General features: G+C 44.1%; 1 protein-coding gene across 1 annotated transcript; it reads left to right on the top strand.

Annotated features, from left to right (window-relative positions):
• Window positions 1-2,061: 2,061 nt before the first annotated feature.
• Window positions 2,062-6,402, top strand: LOC120656748. The gene is made up of 6 exons (XM_039934929.1): window positions 2,062-2,237; window positions 3,426-4,333; window positions 4,443-5,174; window positions 5,260-5,400; window positions 5,712-5,843; window positions 5,926-6,402. Exons 2-6 carry the CDS (start codon window positions 4,139-4,141, stop codon window positions 6,283-6,285), a joined length of 1,560 nt encoding a protein of 519 aa, XP_039790863.1. The 5' UTR covers window positions 2,062-2,237; window positions 3,426-4,138; the 3' UTR covers window positions 6,286-6,402.
• Window positions 6,403-20,418: the final 14,016 nt, after the last annotated feature.

The following is a 20,418-nucleotide window of genomic DNA, read 5'->3' as shown; positions in this document are numbered from 1 at the left end:
TGTTGATTGGCATGTGCGGTGTGCGCGCAGCGCAGCACGCTCCACGGCGGCGGTTGCGCTCGAGCCGAGCGAGCTGCTTGGCTTTGTGTTGTGTGGTGCCGCGATCACGAGCAGGGGTTGCTTGCTCATGGGGGAAGCCGCTTCTGGCCTGTTGCCGATCTGCTCTCTGAAGAGGGCTCGATGCCACGTCACGTGGAGACACGGGGAGTCGTTTCGCTTGCTATTATTGTTACGAGTGGGCTGGGGGTTTTCCGTTGATTCTTCTTCTGCCTGACAGCGGGGAATCTGAATGTCTCGTGCTCTGGGAGAATGGCACGCGCAGGGACTTGTCTGCGCGTACTTTTTGCCCAGCATAAGTTACACAGCTGCACATGTAGAATTACAGAAACATGCCCGGATTTTTCAGGTGGCGGAAGATCATGCTGAACAAAACATGTGGCGATTTTTGCAGTAAGATGATGGGTTCCTTTTCATTCATTTGAGTGTTAGATTTCTTTTCAGAGTTGGATTAGTCGACAGTTTAGAAAAAGGATGAAAGAAAGCAGATTGGGCCTGTAATAGCAGCGGCAAGCAGGGTTTACAAAACCGACCGATCCGGTCAAACCGCCGCCCTCCGGTAGCGGTTTACCGGACCGGTTTGACCGGAAACCGGTGGAAATCGGTTGAATTCAAATCTAAATTCAAAAGCACATGTGTAACCGGTTCCGACCGGTATACCGGCCGGTTTACCAGTCCGGTCTGACCGGTTACTGGTGTTTTAATCAAAAAATCCGACGGTTTAAAAGTGGTTTCCCGATTTGACCGGTTTACCGGTCGCCATATGCGGTGGGTCTTAATGGGCCGACCCATTTTTTCTTTTTCTTTTTTGATTTAACTTCATATGCCCGCAAACTATACTAAATAGATCATTTTTTTACAAAATTTGACACCATTAAATTCGTCGCACCTTGAAATATTCTTAGAAATTTTTTTATTTTTTTAAATTTAAATTTAAATTTTGAATTTGGACCGGTTTAATACTCGTCCAAACCAAAACCGGGCCGAACCGATTTGACCGGTCAAACCGGACCGGTTCCCACCGGTTTGGTTAACCCTGGCGGCAAGTCGCCCAATCTAGTCGGAGAACACATTTGGAGTGAAACGGATTCAAAAGCAGATTGGGCCTCAACATGATATAGGTGACAGTCCAACGTCAAGTGGGCTTCGTCTACAAAACTGGACCGTTTCGATGAGACTCGACAACCGCCGCAGAACAGAAGAACATCAAGTCATCAAATGACTTGCAGTTATTTCTTCCCTCAAAAACATTTTCTTCTTTTTTTTCTTAAGGAAAGTTTTTCTATTTGTTCGGTTGAAGTCAATGAACGGAGTACTCCCTCCGTCCCTATTAGTAAATATTAGTAAAGAAAGTCGTTTAGGACAGCGACACGGTCTCCAAAACACAACTTTAACCTCTTTTTTTTTAAAAATATTTATAGAAAAGTGATATACGTAAACTTTTATAAAAGTATTTTTCAAGACAGATCTATTCATATAATTTTCATATTTGTAAACTCAGCAACTTAAAAATTATTGATGATTAATATTCTCAATGTTTGACCCAAACCTTGTCCAAAACAATTTTTTTACCAATACGGAGGGAGTACGTGTCAACTGCTAAGGCAGCCAGCTGCCAGCCTGTTGCCCCAGTATGAACACACGCTTCTTGACTACCAATGTTTATATCCTATCCTAAACCAGCGAGCTAGCCGTCAACACCGAGTATTATCCCATGGCGCCCAGTCCGCTATCCCCGACTATCTTGCTTTTCTAAAGTAGATTTACTCAGCGTCAGCCAATTGAAATTTTGTTATTCGTCAATCGACGACGCGGCTCGTACGATATGAAGCGGACGTTGATCCTGGATCCTGTGTTATTTTGTTTCCGGGCCCGCACCAAAGGCTACCTCGTGTCTGTTACTTTGTTAGCGGGTTCAAATTTGTGCTAGGTGAGACCCGTGAAGGATTCCATATTAATTATCCGGGCTGCAACGTTCTCATCATTTCCCCCACCCACCCTACCCTTTCGACTTCTCAGTCAGAGGCTCAGACCCCCACCCACTCTTGCGTCTGATAGAAGGAAGCCAAGGGGAGGCCATGGTTCCTGGGCGGGCGCCTGCGTGATTCTGTGCCCAGATCGCCGGAGCCCCCATCGGCGACAGCAACTAGTGCGAGGAGGAGGCAGCGGCGTCCTCGACTGTAAGTTTCTCATCCGCGAGCGTGCCCTCTGCGATTTTGTTAGGGTTTCCACCTAGATCCCCCCATGATTTGTGCGTGTGTTTGATTTATACTCCATTTCATGGATGGAGGGGGAGGGATTTGGAGGGGCACAAGGAACACACTGTGAGTGAGAGGGCTGGGGTGAGGGGATCAGCACATGCTTGTCTAGATTTCTTCACACGACCACCTCTTTGAGATGGATTTTCATGTTTCTGTTTCGGGATTGGGGGAAGGGATTGTGGCTGCACGCACTGAGGGCAAGCGCCGACCCGGAGCCTGGTGTGTCGGGCGGTGAGAGCTCAGGCGAGCACGCTGCCGCGGGTCCCCCGCGGATGGGGGTGTCTGGAGCTGGCGTTAGCTAGGCAAGATGCAGGAACTGTTAGCCACGGATTGAGACACCAGCATGCTTGGTAGGGGATGTTGTTTTGTGAACGTGTGTAAGGGAGGGGGTTGGGATTGTTTACTTTTTGGTGGTGAGACCAGGTGTGGTCGATCCCTTTGTTTTGGCACACAATTACAGTTTTTAAGTGGGCTGTTGTGTGCGGATCTACTATATAGGTGTTAGGGTTTTTGGTTCATTTTTGCTTGCTCCATTTTTTGCAGAAATCAGATACATTTCTAGCACCGAAAAACTACCTTTTCCCATCTTTTGGTTGTTCGTATGGAATACAGGCTACAGATCATGAACTCAGAGTATTTGAAGTCATAGATAAATAGTAATCTAGGTGCTTATAGGTACTAAAAGAATAAAATATTATGGCTCATTTTATTGTTGATGTCAGGTTCTATCTGTGTTGGCTCACCATTTTCCTCCAACCCACTCACTTTGATACGTTTTGCTTGGTGCTTCTGACTTTCATAATCACACATGATTTTTATTGTCTATTATATGTTTCTGTCTGTGTACACATGTTTATTGGTACTAATAAACGCGATTGTTTTTAGGTAGGTTGTGATTGATATCCAGTAGGGGGTTACTAAAGTTGGGTTATTTTGATTTCAGCCCATTGGTTTGGTGGGTTACCATCGTCTAGTGTTTTAGTAGACCTTGTTTTTTGCCTTATCATATTAAACCATTTGTCAATTTTTTTAGTGGGTTACCGTTCTTGTCTGTTCTTTTTTTCCTGTTATACATGCTAACTGTATGACTCTTTTTGTTTGGATCAGGGGGGAAGTTCTTCTTTTGCTTCTTTTTCAGCTTTGAAAGCTCCATATCTGAGACAGTAATATTTTGATTTGCTTTACAATGGTAATGTAATACTTTTTGTAGAACTGTTTATATTCCTTTTCTTGTATAGGTAAGCCATGATTGAATAAGTTTTTTATTTTGTGCACTATGACCTAGTGTTGCTGGTGTATGAGCATATTATGAACTAGCGTGATCATCCTAGAGTTAATATGTTTGTTCTAAGGGGTGTTGAACTGTTGATTCTTGAAAATAATATCTTTATATTTGATTTGATTTGCCAAGACGCTTTTGTATATGATTAAAAAATTAAAACTTGTAGCAGTTTTTGACTGGTTAGGGAGTAGTGCTATTTTTTTGCTAGATTACTGAACTCTCCCTCCCTCCCTAGTTTTGTGTATGTGTCTTTGTGGATCAGCTAGAGCTTAATCATAATTTCACACAGTTAGGTGCATAGAATTAGTCAGTTAGAAGAACTAAATTTATACTATTCCAGGATGTGTCATATTTATGTTTGTCATTCAAGCAAATTATTTTTCAATATCATGTCTGTTGTAGCAAATTATTTTTTTATGACTATGCATGCATTCTGCATCATAATGGTTTGAATCACAGTATGTTGATGTTTGTGTCCCCAAACTAATATAGATTGGTGTATGTTTGTACTACCTTTTCTTGCTGCTTCTTTTGCTAGATGAGTCAACCTGCACGTGGTAATTTCTATGATGATGTCCAAGATGATCATGAGTATTTAGACTCATCTGAGAGAGATACTGATGATGAAAATTATGAGGGAGCTCCAAATGACAATGCACACAGTCATAGTTCTGGTTTTGTCCATTTGAGTTCACTTGATGATGATGCACTTTTTAATATGCTAAAGAAATCAGTAAGTTATCTTTTTTTTAGATTCAAAAATGCCCTCTCTTTCATGATATCAGTTTTGGTTCCTTGTTCTATATTGTAATTTCTCTCTCTCTCTCTCTGTCCTGCATTAGGTGTGCACTTCATTCAGGCACTTTATTTCTGAAGTATCTGGTTGTGTTGGTAGCAGCTCCAAAGTTTCTCATGCTGCTCGAAATACAAGCAATGGTAATAGTCGTGGTGTTGCTTTGAAGGCTGTCACAAAGCAAAATATCTCCTATTTTTCAGAGGTTCTTGGCTCTCTGAACAAACACAAGCGCGATGTCATTGAGTCTTATGGTTTTGGATCTTTGCTGCTATTTGATAAGTGTGCAGTACCCCTCGCATTTGCTCGTTGGGTGGCTGATCATGTCCGTGAAAGCAGCTGGGACATTGTATTGAAGAATAAGTCCATCCCCATAACCCCACAAACTGTCCATGATGTGCTTGGCATCCCACTTAGGGGGAAGACAATCTCAAAAGCACATGCAGAACATGGAAAGCTTGCTTTCTTAAGGTCAATGAACATGTCCAGTCTGCCATCCTTGAAGGTTTGCGGTCAAAATATTCTGAAAGATGGTATTTCCGATGACGACCTTGTCCGCAATTTTCTCGTAGTTGCACTAGTTGCCTTCCTATGCCCGAACTCAAATGTTCGCCCTAGCACCGAGTACCTCAAACCACTGGTTGATGTTAAGAAAGCCAAAGAGTGGGACTGGAGCAAGTTTGTTCATTATTGGTTGTTCAAGCAAATCGAGAAGTATCATGGGCTCAAGAAAGATGAACAAGCTACCACTACTATGGGAGGATGTTTGTTTATCCTTTGTGTAAGTTCAATGTGTCATGCCATCTTCATTGTTCTTGTATAAATTCTTTATCATTGTGTAAATTTTTTTGTTTTTATATGTGCAGGTTGTGTATCTTGATTTTCTCAATACTGGCCAGGAACAAGTACCACCAACGCTCCCTCGTATTTCTGTTTGGAAGGGGGACATGATCAAAGATATGTCCAAGTTTGATTGCGTACAAGGACACACATATGGAAAATGCAATGTATGATGAAAGCTATGTTATTTTTTGTTTTAATTACGGTGTTATTTTCTCTTCAGTTTATATACTAGCATAGATTTGGTGTTATTTTCTCTTCAGTTTATAGATTCGTACAGAGTTGGTGTTATTTTCTGTTCAGTTATAGATTTTTCTGTTCAGTTAATAGATTCATACGGAGATGGTGTCTTAGTTTAGTATTATTTATGTGCTAGTATTACCTTTTAAAGTCAACTTGTTATTACAAACAAAATTTTATGTTCAGTTTATAAATTAGTACAGAGATGGTGTTTTAGTTTAATATTATTTATGTGCAGGTATTACCTTTCAAGTCAACTTGTTATTACAAACAAACTGGGGGTAGAACGCCATCTCCAACTTGTGTTATTGATGGTGCCACTTTCAAGAAGACACTTGTTGAAACTATTCATGGGAATATGTCTCCTGAGGTATTTTTTACATTTTTTTTAGTTTTTCAACAGTTCTTATATTTTTTTAGCTCACACACGAAGCCTTTTTTTTTTCTTGCAGACGCTGAATGATGTCACTGAACTATACACGAAGTATGCAGCAGGGAACATTGATTCAGCTCCACAAACTGCTCAAAATATCATTATTGATGTCATCAATTATTTTCACCAGCGAGCTCAACGTGATAAGATAGCGAGCACGAGCAACGATGACATTCCAAACGATCAGAAGGATACTAGATGCAATATGGATGGCAATCTACCTGCAGGAGAAGACCTGGCCGCTGATGGTGGCGCTCATGTTGATGTTGAAGGTAATGGGGAGGCTTCAGCCGCACACGATGATTGTAGCGGCAATACTGTCATTATCACTCCAAGCAGTGGTGACTGTAGCTCTGTGTGGCAGTACCACCCTAATTAACCCGGCTCAAGTGCGCTAACCATCATCTTAAGGATAATCCCGGCTAACACGCACTTCAACCGGAGTAATTCGGCAGCGCTGTCGGGTAAAGTCCCGAAGAATCCACCTTAGCATCGATCGAACCCAAAGCTTACATGAAACCCACACGAAGGTGAGCCCAGAGAGTACAATATTTCACAGTTATATTACATTACAGAGTCTTAACTTAATTATTACAAACCAAGTTCGAAATCTCCGAAAGGTACTTGAAGTTCAAATTGCAAGTAGTTCAGAGTTCATTGCAGCGGAAAATAAAACGAGTTCTAAACGACGATACATGATGTCATGATGAAGCCCGTACATGACATCACTCGGCATTGCCATCGCTGGCCGGCGTTGTATCCCACTCCACCGACCAACCCGGAGGCAGAGTACACGGCCAAGTCAAACTAGCAATCATGTCCTCAAAAGTATTACCTGAAACAAAATTTAGCCACAAGCAAGGCTGAGTATACTAATACTCCGCAAGGCTTACCCGACTAGGATATAACTAACCCTCTAACTAGACATGCAAGGCTTTTGGCTTGAGGGGTTTGTCTTTGCCGAAAAACAGTGAGTCCTTATTTTCCGATTTTAGCTTTCAAGTTCTATTATGATTAACCATTCTACGTTAACATCTATCCTAAAGCATACATGGTGGAAAGCAATTATTTTTCATCAATCAACCAAATTTCTCATCATCATTGTTCCACTTCTTACTCTATGTGGCAAAAGGGGTTAAGCAGTCTCAATATCCGTGAGAGACGGACGATTCGAATCGAATTTGTTAACTTGGCCAAGCAGACCTAAACACACGCATGGGGAATGCAGTCACCCACGCTACTTTTCCCCTTTTTCCCCGGGCATGAAACAGGCCCACCGTCCTAGGGTGCCCTGCACCCGTGCGTGACCATAGACCAGACAGTGGGGAGTATGTTCCACGGCCGGTTCCATCAGGTACTTAAGCTTACCGATTACCATATTCTCGGCATGTGGTTAGTACGTTCAAACGCTTAACCACCACTACCACACACCGCAGCCTTATCCATTTTTACTAAACAGACGGGGTATCACAAGTACACAACCCCGCCCGTAAACCTTATATTGCAGTGTGTAGTAATCATTCAACTCCTATAAGCTCGCGAGTGACAGGAAATCACTCGACTTCTACTGAACCATTAGCATAGCCAACTAGCGACCTACACATACTAGTGTTCAAGCATAGGTACCTAGGATCATGCAACTAAGGTTCCAAACAATTCCTGCAACTTAAATGTTCAATAAACAGGAATACAAATAGTTGCATAATTTAAAATAGATAGGTCATGCTCCGGGGCTTGCCTTCCTGAGCGTAACTAGCTGTGGGCTCTTCCGAAACTCGGTTCGGGTCTTCAGTGACTTCAGTTAGGTTCACTTGAGCTTCACGCGGCTCACTCTCGGACTCCGGCACCAACTCGTACGTACCGTCAGGGAGAGTAGTCGAATCTATATGAAATGCATAAGCGTGAGTTATTTTAGTGATACGATTTAATCAAACCTTCATTAAAGAGTTGTAACCCAACACCAACTTAAGATGGTTTGCAAAAGATTATGTTACATCATTTTGGACAATCATTTATAGAGTAATACTCATTATACTGACTTCACAAAGTAACTAGGATGGGTTTTCTCTTTTATCCCTATGCAGCAAAAGAAAGATTTTTTTTTCTTATTTATTGCTAGGTCAAGCATGTCCTTATCATAAATAAAGTTACACAGAGATTCTAGGTTTGAAATTTTTATGGATGATACATATCTAAATAACTGGCCTACTGTGAAATTTTCAGCCCATTTCATGTAGCCTATTAACCATGAAAAATAAATCAAACAGCTACTCCTAGAAACAAAAATGAATTTTACAGGTCAAACTATGAAAGTACTGGTACTGAAATTTTAACTGAGGGTTGTATACCTAAATATGAGCCTGCCATAAATTTTTCACAATTAAACAAGCATTGTGCAGGGTATGAAAAATAGTACAAAGTATTGCTGCATGGATCAAAACTAATTTCTACAGAATGTTCTAGCAAGTTACAGAGCCTCATATTTTACTAGAACGGTTACTCACTCAAGGTTAACCCCTATAAAAATTATTAGAATTTTTCATGCACAGAAACTATTTTTAATGATTTAGTGTAGCTATCCTCACCAAAAATCATTTGGTCCAGATTGATTTAACTAAAAATTCTCAAACTTTTTCTGTAGGCTCTTGGAACTAAAATACAAGTACTGTAAAAGTTTGAACCCATGAAACATATCATAACACCCTGGGTAAATAAAACTATCCCTCCTAGGCATATAACAAGAGTTAAATAAAATGATAGCTAGGCATGTAAACTGTCCACGAAATTTTTACACAAGCTTAGACGTCTAACATGTAACCTACTGACCAAATATGGCTAACAACTCATGCTTGTAACTTGAGATCTAATATAAAGAACATTTCCTTTGCATTTTAAATGAAGTAAAAACTATTGAGCAAATGAAAAAGTGCATGTAGAAAAAGTTGTAGATATCTTTGCAAAGATTCCAGAACAATTGAGTTTGCATTTTTCTGATTTTTCTACGATTTTTAAACGAATTTACTAATTTGCTATTTTTCAAAACAAAAAGAAAAAGGAAATGTAAACTAGCATCTAGGCCCCTGGAAGAAGTGTTTTCCTCGCGGACATGCCCTTGGCCGGACTTGGAGCAGGGGAGGCGGCGGGCGGTCCGGTTCCCGGCGAGGGAGCTCGCCGGCGGCGAGGGGAAGTGGGGGAACAGCATGCGGAGAGCGAGAGCAACCTTGGGACGCCCTTGGTTGAGCTCGGGGTGGCTTGTGGAGGGCCGGCCACGGAGCAGTGGCGGCGGCGGCCGGCGGCGGACGGCGGTAGCGCCGCTCCGGCGGTCCGGGGCGGAGGTGAGTGGTCTGGGAGCTTCACGGAGGTGAGCAGAAGCTAGCTAGGAGGTCCATTGGAGGCGAGGAAGGGCGGGTAAGGGGGCTCCGCGGTGAGGGGGGTGCTCGGCGGCGGCAATGGCGTGGGCGGCGGCGTTCCAGGGCGCGGGGAGCGGAGGGCGAGCTCGGCTTGGGGTGGAGCGGAGAGGGGAGGAGCGGGAACGCGAGGTGGCGAGGCAGAATGGGGAGAAGAGGGGCTGCAGAGGGGAGTTCGGCGGTGGAGCTTAGGCGGCGGCCATGGCGGGCGGCTGTGGCTTTGGGCGCGCGTGTGCGAGGCTCAGCTTGGCCTTTAAGGCGGCCAGGGAGAGGGAAGGGAGTGCGGGGTGTCGGTGGCGCGCAGCATTGAAGGCCGGCCGTGGGCAGCGGCGCGGGCAGGTGCGCGGCCGGGCTTGCTTGTCGCAACGACGGCGTCGCGGAGCGCCATTGGTGGCAAGCAGGGGCGCAGCGAGGGGGGGCGTGCTGCAGCGGTGATGGAATGGGAGGGAGGGTCAGCGGGCGAGCGTGCAGGCGAGCACTCAAGCGCGGCGCGGGGTCAACGACGGGGGACGGGAGCGGGGTGGTGTGGCCGGGCGACGGGCAGTAATGGTGCGGCGGCTCTGGCGGCGAGGCTGCCGTGCGGGCGGGTGGCAGCGAGCGGCGCCCAGGCGCGTGCGCACTCGAGCGCGGCGGCAGTCAGTGGCGCGGCGAGGCAGTGCGGAGCGGCAGCAGGGCAGCGAGCGTGGCAGCGGGTGGCAGCGGCGCGTGCTCTGCCGCGCGCGCGCAGGGAGGGGAGAGTCAGCGAGGAAGAGAGAGAGGAGAGAAAGAGAGTGGAGAGAGAAAAACCAAGGTCAACTGTTTGACTTAGCCCAAACTCACGATTTTCAACAGAAACTCGAAAAATTTTGAACACGAAAGTTGTTCAAAATTAAATTTCCTACAACTTTCCTTTCAGTCAAAAATTCATTTGAGCGATGGTTTGAAAGTTTAAAATTTGAATTCGAGTTTAATGATTCCGCTTGTTTTTCGGGGTTAACTCAAATTTTCATGTTAGAACTTGAAAAACTTTGAACACGAAAGTTGTTTATTTTGTCAAACTCTACAACTTTCATTTTGGGCAAAATTTCATTGGAGCAAAAGGGTGAGAGTTGACTTTTTGGCGTGTTTAAACGGAATTTCGGGCTTATAAGTAATTCAGAATTGGGGGGGGGTTTAACGTGTCATTACATGTTAATTTCTTGTTTTATACAGTACTAAACACTAGAGGTGTTACAGCCTACCCCCCTTAAGAGAATCTCGTCCCGAGATTCAGATAAGCAAGCTAAGTGCAGGAAAAAGGTGTACCTCCAGGGGTATTCAGAAAGCCGAGGAAACTCTGATTTAGGTAGCTTTCAGTTTCCTAGGTAGCTTCCTCTTCGGTATGGTGACTCCATTGAATCTTGTACATCTTAACTGCTTTTCTTCGAGTGACCCTTTCCTTTTGATCAAGAACCTTGATAGGGTATTCGACGTAAGAGAGATCTGGTTCTACCAATATTTTTGTTTGTTCAATGATTTCGGTGGGAACCCGAACACACTTCTTGAGTTGAGAAACATGGAAAACATCATGTACTGCTGCCAGTCGAGGAGGAAGGCGTAGTCTATAGGCCACGGGTCCACAAATCTCAGTGATTTCATAAGGGCCAACATATCGGGGAGCTAATTTGCCCTTCACACCGAATCTCTGCACACCCTTGGTTGGCGAGACTCGAAGATAGACATAATTACCCACTTCAAATTGCAAAGGGTCTCTCCTTTTATCAAAATAACTCTTTTGCCTAGACTGGGCGGCCTTTAAATTCCCTTGTATTACCCTTACTTTCTCTTCTGCCTCTGTTACGAGATCGGGTCCGAATACCACTCGTTCTCCGACTTGCGACCAACTCAAAGGGGTACGACACCGTCGACCATATAAGGCCTCAAATGATGCCATTTTCAAATTCTCTTGATAACTATTGTTATATGAGAACTCCGCTAGAGCTAGACATTTGTCCCAACTCTTGTCATAATGAATGACGCAAGCTCTCAACATGTCTTCCAGGATTTGGTTCACCCTGTCAGTTTGCCCATCAGTTTGGGGGTGATAAGCTGAGCTTCGAATTAATTTTGTCCCAAGAGATGCTTGCAACTGTTCCCAAAAGCGTGCAACGAACTGTGTCCCACGATCAGAAATGATTGTCTTGGGTACCCCATGCAAGCAAACAATACGATCGAGATAGATCTCGGCATACTTCTTGGCAGTGTAAGTAGTATGTACTGGAATAAAATGTGCCGTCTTGGTGAGTCTATCCACGATAACCCAAATGGAATCATGTCTCTGGGATGTGTTGGGTAATCCAACAATGAAGTCCATACTTATGTCTTCCCATTTCCATGACGGGATAGGTAGAGGTTGAAGCAAACCGGCTACTCTCAAGTGGCTGGCTTTTACTCTCTGGCAGGTGTCACATTCCGAGACATATTTAGCAATTTCCCTTTTCATCCTAGTCCACCAGAAATTCTGCCTAAGATCTTGATACATCTTGGTACTGCCCAGGTGAATAGAAAATTTGGAAAGATGTGCCTCGTCGAGAATTTGCTTTCGAAGATCATGATTTTTCGGAACAACTAAACGACTTTCAAACCATAGGACTCCCTTATGGTCCTGACGAAAACACTTATACTTCCTTTCTCCTTGAGAGAGTTTCTGTTTAATGATCCCCACACCTTTATCATGTAACTGGGCCATAATGATTTGATCATGAAGAGTTGGTTCAATTGCGAGGTGATTTAATGTGCCTTGGGGAATCATTTCCAACTGGAGTTTCCTCATCTCATGACAGAGGGTTTCAGAATAGGATTCCATGGATAGGCAATGGCAATGAGCTTTGCGACTTAATGCATCTGCTACAACATTAGCCTTGCCTGGGTGATAGTGCACCTCAAGATCATAATCCTTGATTAATTCTAGCCACCGTCTTTGTCTCATATTTAGGTCAGCTTGAGTGAAGATATATTTGAGACTTTTGTGATCGGTGTAGATATTGCAATGCGTACCCATAAGATAATGCCTCCATATCTTTAGAGCATGAATGACAGCTGCTAATTCGAGGTCGTGAGTAGGATAATTCTGCTCATGGGGTCGCAGAGCTCGTGACGCATAAGCAATAACTCTATTGTCTTGCATGAGCACACAACCAAGACCAGTACCTGACGCGTCACAATACACGTCAAAGGACTTGGTGTTATCAAGTTGAGCTAAGACAGGTGCTGTAGTCAACTGCTCCCTTAGGGTGTGGAAAGCCTTTTCACATTTTTCATCCCACACAAACTTTACTCCTTTCTTCAATAGTTCAGTCATTGGCTTAGCAATTCTGGAGAAATCCGGAATGAATCGGCGATAATATCCGTCTAAACCAAGAAAACTGCGAATCTGATGAACGGAGGTAGGAGGTTTCCAGTCCATCACTTCTTGCACTTTGCTAGGATCCACAGCTATGCCTTCGCTGGAAATAGTGTGGCCCAAGAATTTCACACTATCTAGCCAGAATTCACATTTGGAGAATTTAGCATAGAGCTGATGGTCCCGAAGACGTTGAAGAACAATGCGCAGGTGCTTAGCATGGTCTTCCTCATTCTTGGAATAAATAAGGATGTCATCAATGAAAACCACGACGAACTTGTCGAGCTCAGGCATGAATACCGAGTTCATGAGATACATGAAGTAGGCAGGTGCATTTGTGAGACCAAAAGACATGACCAAATACTCGTAGAGTCCATACCGTGTGGAGAATGCGGTTTTAGGAATATCACATGGACGAATTTTAATCTGATGATAGCCAGAGCGAAGATCAATCTTTGAGAAAATTCTAGCTCCAGCCAGTTGATCGAAAAGAACATCAATGCGGGGAAGGGGATATTTGTTTTTGATTGTCACCGCATTGAGAGGTCGGTAGTCCACACACAACCTCAAACTATCATCCTTTTTCTTTACAAAGAGGGCTGGACAACCCCAAGGTGATGCACTGGGGCGAATGAAGCCCTTGTCCAGAAGCTCTTGAAGTTGGATTTTTAACTCGGCCAACTCTTTAGGTGGCATTCTATATGGCCTCTTTGAGATAGGGGCAGTGCCTGGTTGTAGTTCAATAATAAACTCAATCTCTCTATCTGGTGGCATTCCTGGCAAGTCCTCCGGAAATACATCGGCGTACTCGCATACCACCGGAATTTCTTCTGGGTTGGATGTGCTCATGGCAAAGGCACAAGAATTGACACACTCTTGGAAGGGTAAATAGAGAGTAGTGGCTCCGTATATTGGGGAATTTAGTTCAACAGCTCTGGCAGGAATATCTATTATAACCCCATGCTGAGTCATCCAATTCATCCCCAGGATGATATCTATACCCTCAAGTGGTAGGAGTATAAGGTCGGTGTTGATGGTCAGGCTACCCAACTTGATTGGCACAAGCCGTGTTATTTGATTCGAAGCGATTTTACCCCCTGGGGTTGATATCATGTACGACCCTTTTGTGTGAGTAAAATCCAAACCCATTTTTGCACCAAATTTTGCACCAATGAAACTATGCGATGCACCAGAATCAAATAATATAACTGCATGCTTGTTGTGGATAGAAAATGTACCCGTCATCACTGGTGCGCCCTCAGAAAGTTCTGCAAGAGTGGTGAAATTGATACGCCCTTGCTTGACCTAAACAGTTTGCCTTCTGCCCTTGTTCTTGTTGTTTTGATTAAAGCCTTGGCCCTGGTTTTGTCGCCTGGGTTGCGGGCACTCACGGGCGAAATGAGTTGAGCTCCCACAATTGAAACAACGATTTCCCTCACTTGGACGGGCTGGCGGTGGAGCAGTTGGCCTTGGGCCAGTTAACTGAGGAATAGGGAAACGTGCAACACTTTGCTGCAGTGGAGGCCTGATAACCCAACGCCCTGGCTGAGGGGCTTTCTGAGGAATCTGGGGTGCAACATTCTGTACTATGCGATATCTCTGTGGCTGCGCACTAGAGGGTCAAGCTGGCGCTTTCCTCTTTTTCTCAGCACGGTGAGTCACGATACAGTCTTCTTGAGTGAGTGCGAGATTTACCAGCTCATTGTATGTGTCGACCCTAATGGGGTTTAGTCGTTCCTTGAGCTTGGTGTTTAAGCCTCTACGAAAACGATCACGCTTCTTAATATCTGTGTCAGCATGATAGCCCGCGTACTGACAGAGATTGTTGAAAGCTTGGGCATATTGGAGAACTGTACGTGTCCCTTGAGTAAGAGCCAGGAACTCATTCAGCTTCCTATCCATGAGTCCTTCTGGAATATGGTGACCCTTGAATGCAGCCTTGAATTCCTCCCAAGTGGCAACGTGATCAGCTGGGAGCATGCCAAGGTAGTTATCCCACCAAAGACGTGCCGAACCGCGAAGCTGTTGCGCGGCAAAGCGAGCCTTGTTTTGCTCTGAGCATGGTGCCAGAAGTAGGGAAAACTTGGACTCAATTGTGCGAATCCAAGCATCCGCATCCAGTGGCTCTTCTGTTTTGTTGAACAGAGGGGGCTGAGTTGCCAAGAATTCCGGGTAACCAGCAGCTTGAGGTTGATGAACATTGGGTCCACCCCGTTGCTGTTGCTGTTGTTGCTGTCCCTGGACGAGTTGACGGAGTAACTCGGTTTGGGCGGCCATATATTCCGCGAAGTTGGGTGGCGGTGGTGGCGGTCGCTGCGAACTGCTACCATTCGCGTCCCCAAAACCCTCAGGGTTGCCACGTGTCGCTCCTACCATCTGGAATGGCAAATTCACTCATTAGTAGGATGACATATGACATTCCCCAAGAACAGAAGGGTAGTGCTGAAAAGTAAAACTGAAAGGAGCACGATAACAATAGGGACAGCAATGCTGTTTGTTACAAGAAAATTCATAACTCGCACTATTTTCATCGAAATGTGCCCAAATTTTTACAACAGATAGATAATTTATCATACGACAACTTTAGTATTCAACTCCAAAGCTGAATCAACAGTTAAGGTGGGCGAAAAATTCAATTTCTACTGCTCTGTCCAGTCTGTTTTTCAGCAGGCCGAGGTGTAATGTTCGGGCCATAACTTTTGACACACAGGTCTAAAAATGCTGAAATTTGGTGAGCACTTAGATCATGAAATTCCCAACCACTTTGGTATTCGACACACAGCCCAGAAATGCAAGGAAACATGGATAAAAATTCAAACAAGTTTCTGCAGCGATAGACTCCACTGCAATTAAACCATTACAACCATTCATCAAGTTCTTAGCTAAAGCCTAAACGATTAAGATACTTTTACATAGGAGTGGTACTCTTTGACAAAAGCGAGGTACTCAACTCTTAGTTAGCCTATTACATCACCATCCAAAGTTAGCCTACCCTACAGGGGAGTATGCGCGAACGACTACTTAAGACATCATCTAAAAGTCGTCCAGGTTGTTGACGGAAGACTCGCTCCTAACTGGAGAGTGAGCTCCCGGAAGTGGTGGCAGGGGCACTCCAGACGTAGTGTCAAGTCCTGAGATACCCTGAACCTCCTGGGGCTCCTCCTCCATGGCCTCAGGCTGGGCCTGCTGAGCCTCCAACATCTCAATGTGATCAAAGGCAGCATTCAACTGAACTTGCTGGGCGGTAAACTGCTGCTCAAGAAGTGCAAAGTCAGCATCCCTGTTGTCCAAGAGAACATCACGCTCCTCAATTAGACCCTCCAGTTGGCCAACATGGGCATCCAAATCCCTGATCTGCTCATTCTTAGCAATCACTATCTCGTGGCTAGTCCGTGCAGAAGCAATGATCTGGGTCATGGCCTTGGCCTGTAAAGTTTGCAAGCGGTACAATGCATTCATGCACTTCACTGACATGGAGATAGTCTCTGCAGCTCTGTTTTGCTGAAGGTACCCAGTGTGTCCGACCCGACTAAGCCAGTTAGGGTCATTGGGCTGCTCTGCTGGGAAGAGGCCAATAGGAGCTAGTGTGACAGCTGCATAATTCTTCTCACAAAACTTGTTGAGTGCTGTCATGGCTGCAACTTCCCAAGTGTCAACCAGAAGGTATCCAACTACCTCCAGCTCCAAGGAAGCCCAGTGATCTGGAAAAGGGTGGGGAGCATGAGTCATGCGCACGCGACAGCGCGCGACTCCCATCTCAAGGAACTCCTCGCCCACATAGCGTGGGGGACTGGGATATCCGGCATCGCGCATCACCTCCCAAAGAATGGAGGGAAAACCCTGCCAGTGTGTGCACTCGGAGTGTGCACGCCCATCCTCATCAAACACCAGGAGTGCAGGGGCAGCCATCTGTACAATTAGATATGCACAAGTAAGTGATGGCTAAAACAGATTTTAGGTAGTGCACAAAAACGAGTATAACTGAAAGTACAGAGCTCTAAAAATTCTCAAAATTTACAGGAACATTCCTAAGGTTGTTAGAAACAATTTTGCTAGTCAACTCAAGAGCTAGATCAGAGCCTAAGAAGGTCTTATCCTTATAGTTTGCTTTGCTGTCAGCCCAGAATTTTCAGTGACCAGAGAGTTAGTAAACTGAGTGCTGAGGTCAAACCACTCAGCCTAAAATCACCAAATTTTTACAGAAGCTTGGTGAGTAAATTTGGCACAAGTTTTGTGTTGAACGCATCTGCAGAAAACATTTCTAGGATGGCCTAAAAATTCGTGCAACACAGGTGCTCAAAGCTGACAGAAAAACAGGGTGTCAAAGTTTCTAGTGTGCCCTACGGTATAGAAGTCGAAAAATTCTCAAATTTAAACAAAAGCTAGTAGACAAGTTTTGGAGCAAAATTATCCATTGGCGCTTCTACAGATAAAGTCATCTACCAAGTTCAATAAATTCATCTTCCAGGATATAGCTGAAAATGACAGATTTCTAGATAGACCTTAAGTGAGAGGAGAGGAACCGTGCTCAGGTGAAACCTTAACATTCCCGACTAACCCACATCTATTTTTATTGGCTTTCAATTTTATGATCATGATGCATGCATGACCCATTCGTCCTCACAAGGAAAGCAATTGCCAAATAGTTTTGGACTTACGGGGTTAGTACCGGTGGCATGGCACAACTTACGTCTCTCCATATATATATTTCTAGCCGAGTTCTAACCGTGCTTAACTTACGTAATCGCGGTTAGTGTACCAGCAGAAAATTGACAGATATAAATTTCATTGAACCTTTCATGCCAGCACACATGAAAGCGTCCCCATACATTACCGCTCACTATAGAAGCGGCATCCATGCGTCCAACACTGCATGATCAGCGCTCATACACTACTGAGGTGACGTATTCACGTTTTCTTTTACTCCCAATATAATCGACCGATGGTCGGTATATTGGCAGCAGCTCAAGTAGGCCACTGCTTGAGCACAGCGTTCGGTTCGCATCACCGACGGGAAGGTCAATCTCCCTCAGTTGACTGAGTATACTTTACTCCCAATATAGTCAACTTATAGTTGGTATATTGGCAGCACCTCAAGTAAGCCACTGCTTGAGGGCAGCGTTCGGCTCGCATCACCGACGGGAAGGTCAGACTCCCTCAGCTGACTGAGGATCCTTACCGTCTTACCTTAGCGTAGGTGCGTCGTTACATAATGTAAATGCTGAATTTAAAATACAGAAAGAAATGTGCTGGAAGTCAGTTATAAATAAACCATAAGTTAGCTAGCCACCTAGTAACTCCCATAATTTTCCCTAGGGCTTTACGTACTATACACAATCCTTAACGAACCAACGTATTTACCAAACGCGATTATGTGGCTAAGTTTTAAGTAAAACTTTTAAAATCTAGTCACACTCTCGGGTGTGCGCTTTGTTTGGCTCTGATACCAGCTGTGGCAGTACCACCCTAATTAACCCGGCTCAAGTGCGCTAACCATCATCTTAAGGATAATCCCGGCTACCACGCACTTCAACCGGAGTAATTCGGCAGCGCTGTCGGGTAAAGTCCCGAAGAATCCACCTTAGCATCGATCGAACCCAAAGCTTACATGAAACCCACACGAAGGTGAGCCCAGAGAGTACAACATTTCACAGTTATATTACATTACAGAGTCTTAACTTAATTATTACAAACCAAGTTCGAAATCTCCGAAAGGTACTTGAAGTTCAAATTGCAAGTAGTTCAGAGTTCATTGCAGCGGAAAATAAAACGAGTTCTAAACGACGATACATGATGTCATGATGAAGCCCGTACATGACATCACTCGGCATTGCCATCGCTGGCCGGCGTCGTATCCCACTCCACCGACCAACCCGGAGGCAGAGTACACGGCCAAGTCAAACTAGCAATCATGTCCTCAAAAGTATTACCTGAAACAAAATTTAGCCACAAGCAAGGCTGAGTATACTAATACTCCGCAAGGCTTACCCGACTAGGATATAACTAACCCTCTAACTAGACATGCAAGGCTTTTGGCTTGAGGGGTTTGTCTTTGCCGAAAAACAGTGAGTCCTTATTTTCCGATTTTAGCTTTCAAGTTCTATTATGATTAACCATTCTACGTTAGCATCTATCCTAAAGCATACATGGTGGAAAGCAATTATTTTTCATCAAACAACCAAATTTCGCATCATCATTGTTCCACTTCTTACTCTATATGGCAAAAGGGGTTAAGCAGTCTCAATATCCGTGAGAGACGGACGATTCGAATCGAATTTGTTAACCTGGCCCGGCAGACCTAAACACACGCATGGGGAATGCATTCACCCACGCGACTTTTCCCCTTTTTCCCTGGGCATGAAACAGGCCCACCGTCCTAGGGTGCCCTGCACCCGTGCGTGACCATAGACCAGACAGTGGGGAGTATGTTCCACGGCCGGTTCCATCAGGTACTTAAGCTTACCGATTACCATATTCTCGGCATGTGGTTAGTACGTTCAAACGCTTAACCACCACTACCACACACCGCGGCCTTATCCATTTTTATTAAACAGACGGGGTATCACAAGTACACAACCCCGCCCGTAAACCTTATATTGCAGTGTGTAGTAATCATTCAACTCCTATAAGCTCGCGAGTGACAGGAAATCACTCGACTTCTACTGAACCATTAGCATAGCCAACTAGCGACCTACACATACTAGTGTTCAAGCATAGGTACCTAGGATCATGCAACTAAGGTTCCAAACAATTCCTGCAACTTAAATGCACAATAAACAGGAATACAAATAGTTGCATAATTTAAAATAGGTAGGTCATGCTCCGGGGCTTGCCTTCCTGAGCGTAACTAGCTGTGGGCTCTTCCGAAACTCGGTTCGGGTCTTCAGTGACTTCAGTTAGGTTCACTTGAGCTTCACGCGGCTCACTCTCGGACTCCGGCACCAACTCGTACGTACCATCAGGGAGAGTAGTCGAATCTATATGAAATGCATAAGCGTGAGTTATTTTAGTGATACGATTTAATCAAACCTTCATTAAAGAGTTGTAACCCAACACCAACTTAAGATGGTTTGCAAAAGATTATGTTACATCATTTTGGACAATAATTTATAGAGTAATACTCATTATACTGACTTCACAAAGTAACTAGGATGGGTTTTCTCTTTTATCCCTATGCAGCAAAAGAAAGATTTTTTTTTTCTTATTTATTGCTAGGTCAAGCATGTCCTTATCATAAATAAAGTTACACAGAGATTCTAGGTTTGAAATTTTTATGGATGATACATATCTAAATAACGGGCTACTGTGAAATTTTCAGCCCATTTCATGCAGCGTATTAACCATGAAAAATAAATCAAACAGCTACTGCTAGAAACAAAAATGAATTTTACAGGTCAAACTATGAAAGTACTGGTACTGAAATTTTAACTGAGGGTTGTCTACCTAAAGATGAGCCTGCCATAAATTTTTCACAATTAAACAAGCATTGTGCAGGGTATGAAAAATAGTACAAAGTATTGCTGCATGGATCAAAACTAATTTCTACAGACTGTTCTAGCAAGTTACAGAGCTTCATATTTTACTAGAACGGTTACTTACTCAAGGTTAACCCTAGAAAAATTATTAGAATTTTTCATGCACAGAAACTATTTTTAATGATTTAGTGTAGCTATCCCCACCAAAAATCATTTGGTCCAGATTGACTTAACTAAAAATTCTCAAACTTTTCCTGTAGGCTCTTGGA

The sequence above is a fragment of the Panicum virgatum genome, chromosome 1N (genome assembly GCF_016808335.1).
Source record: "Panicum virgatum strain AP13 chromosome 1N, P.virgatum_v5, whole genome shotgun sequence".
Lineage (NCBI taxonomy): Eukaryota > Viridiplantae > Streptophyta > Magnoliopsida > Poales > Poaceae > Panicum > Panicum virgatum.
Note: the sequence above shows the minus strand (reverse complement) of the source record. Positions and strands in the feature narration are given on the sequence as shown.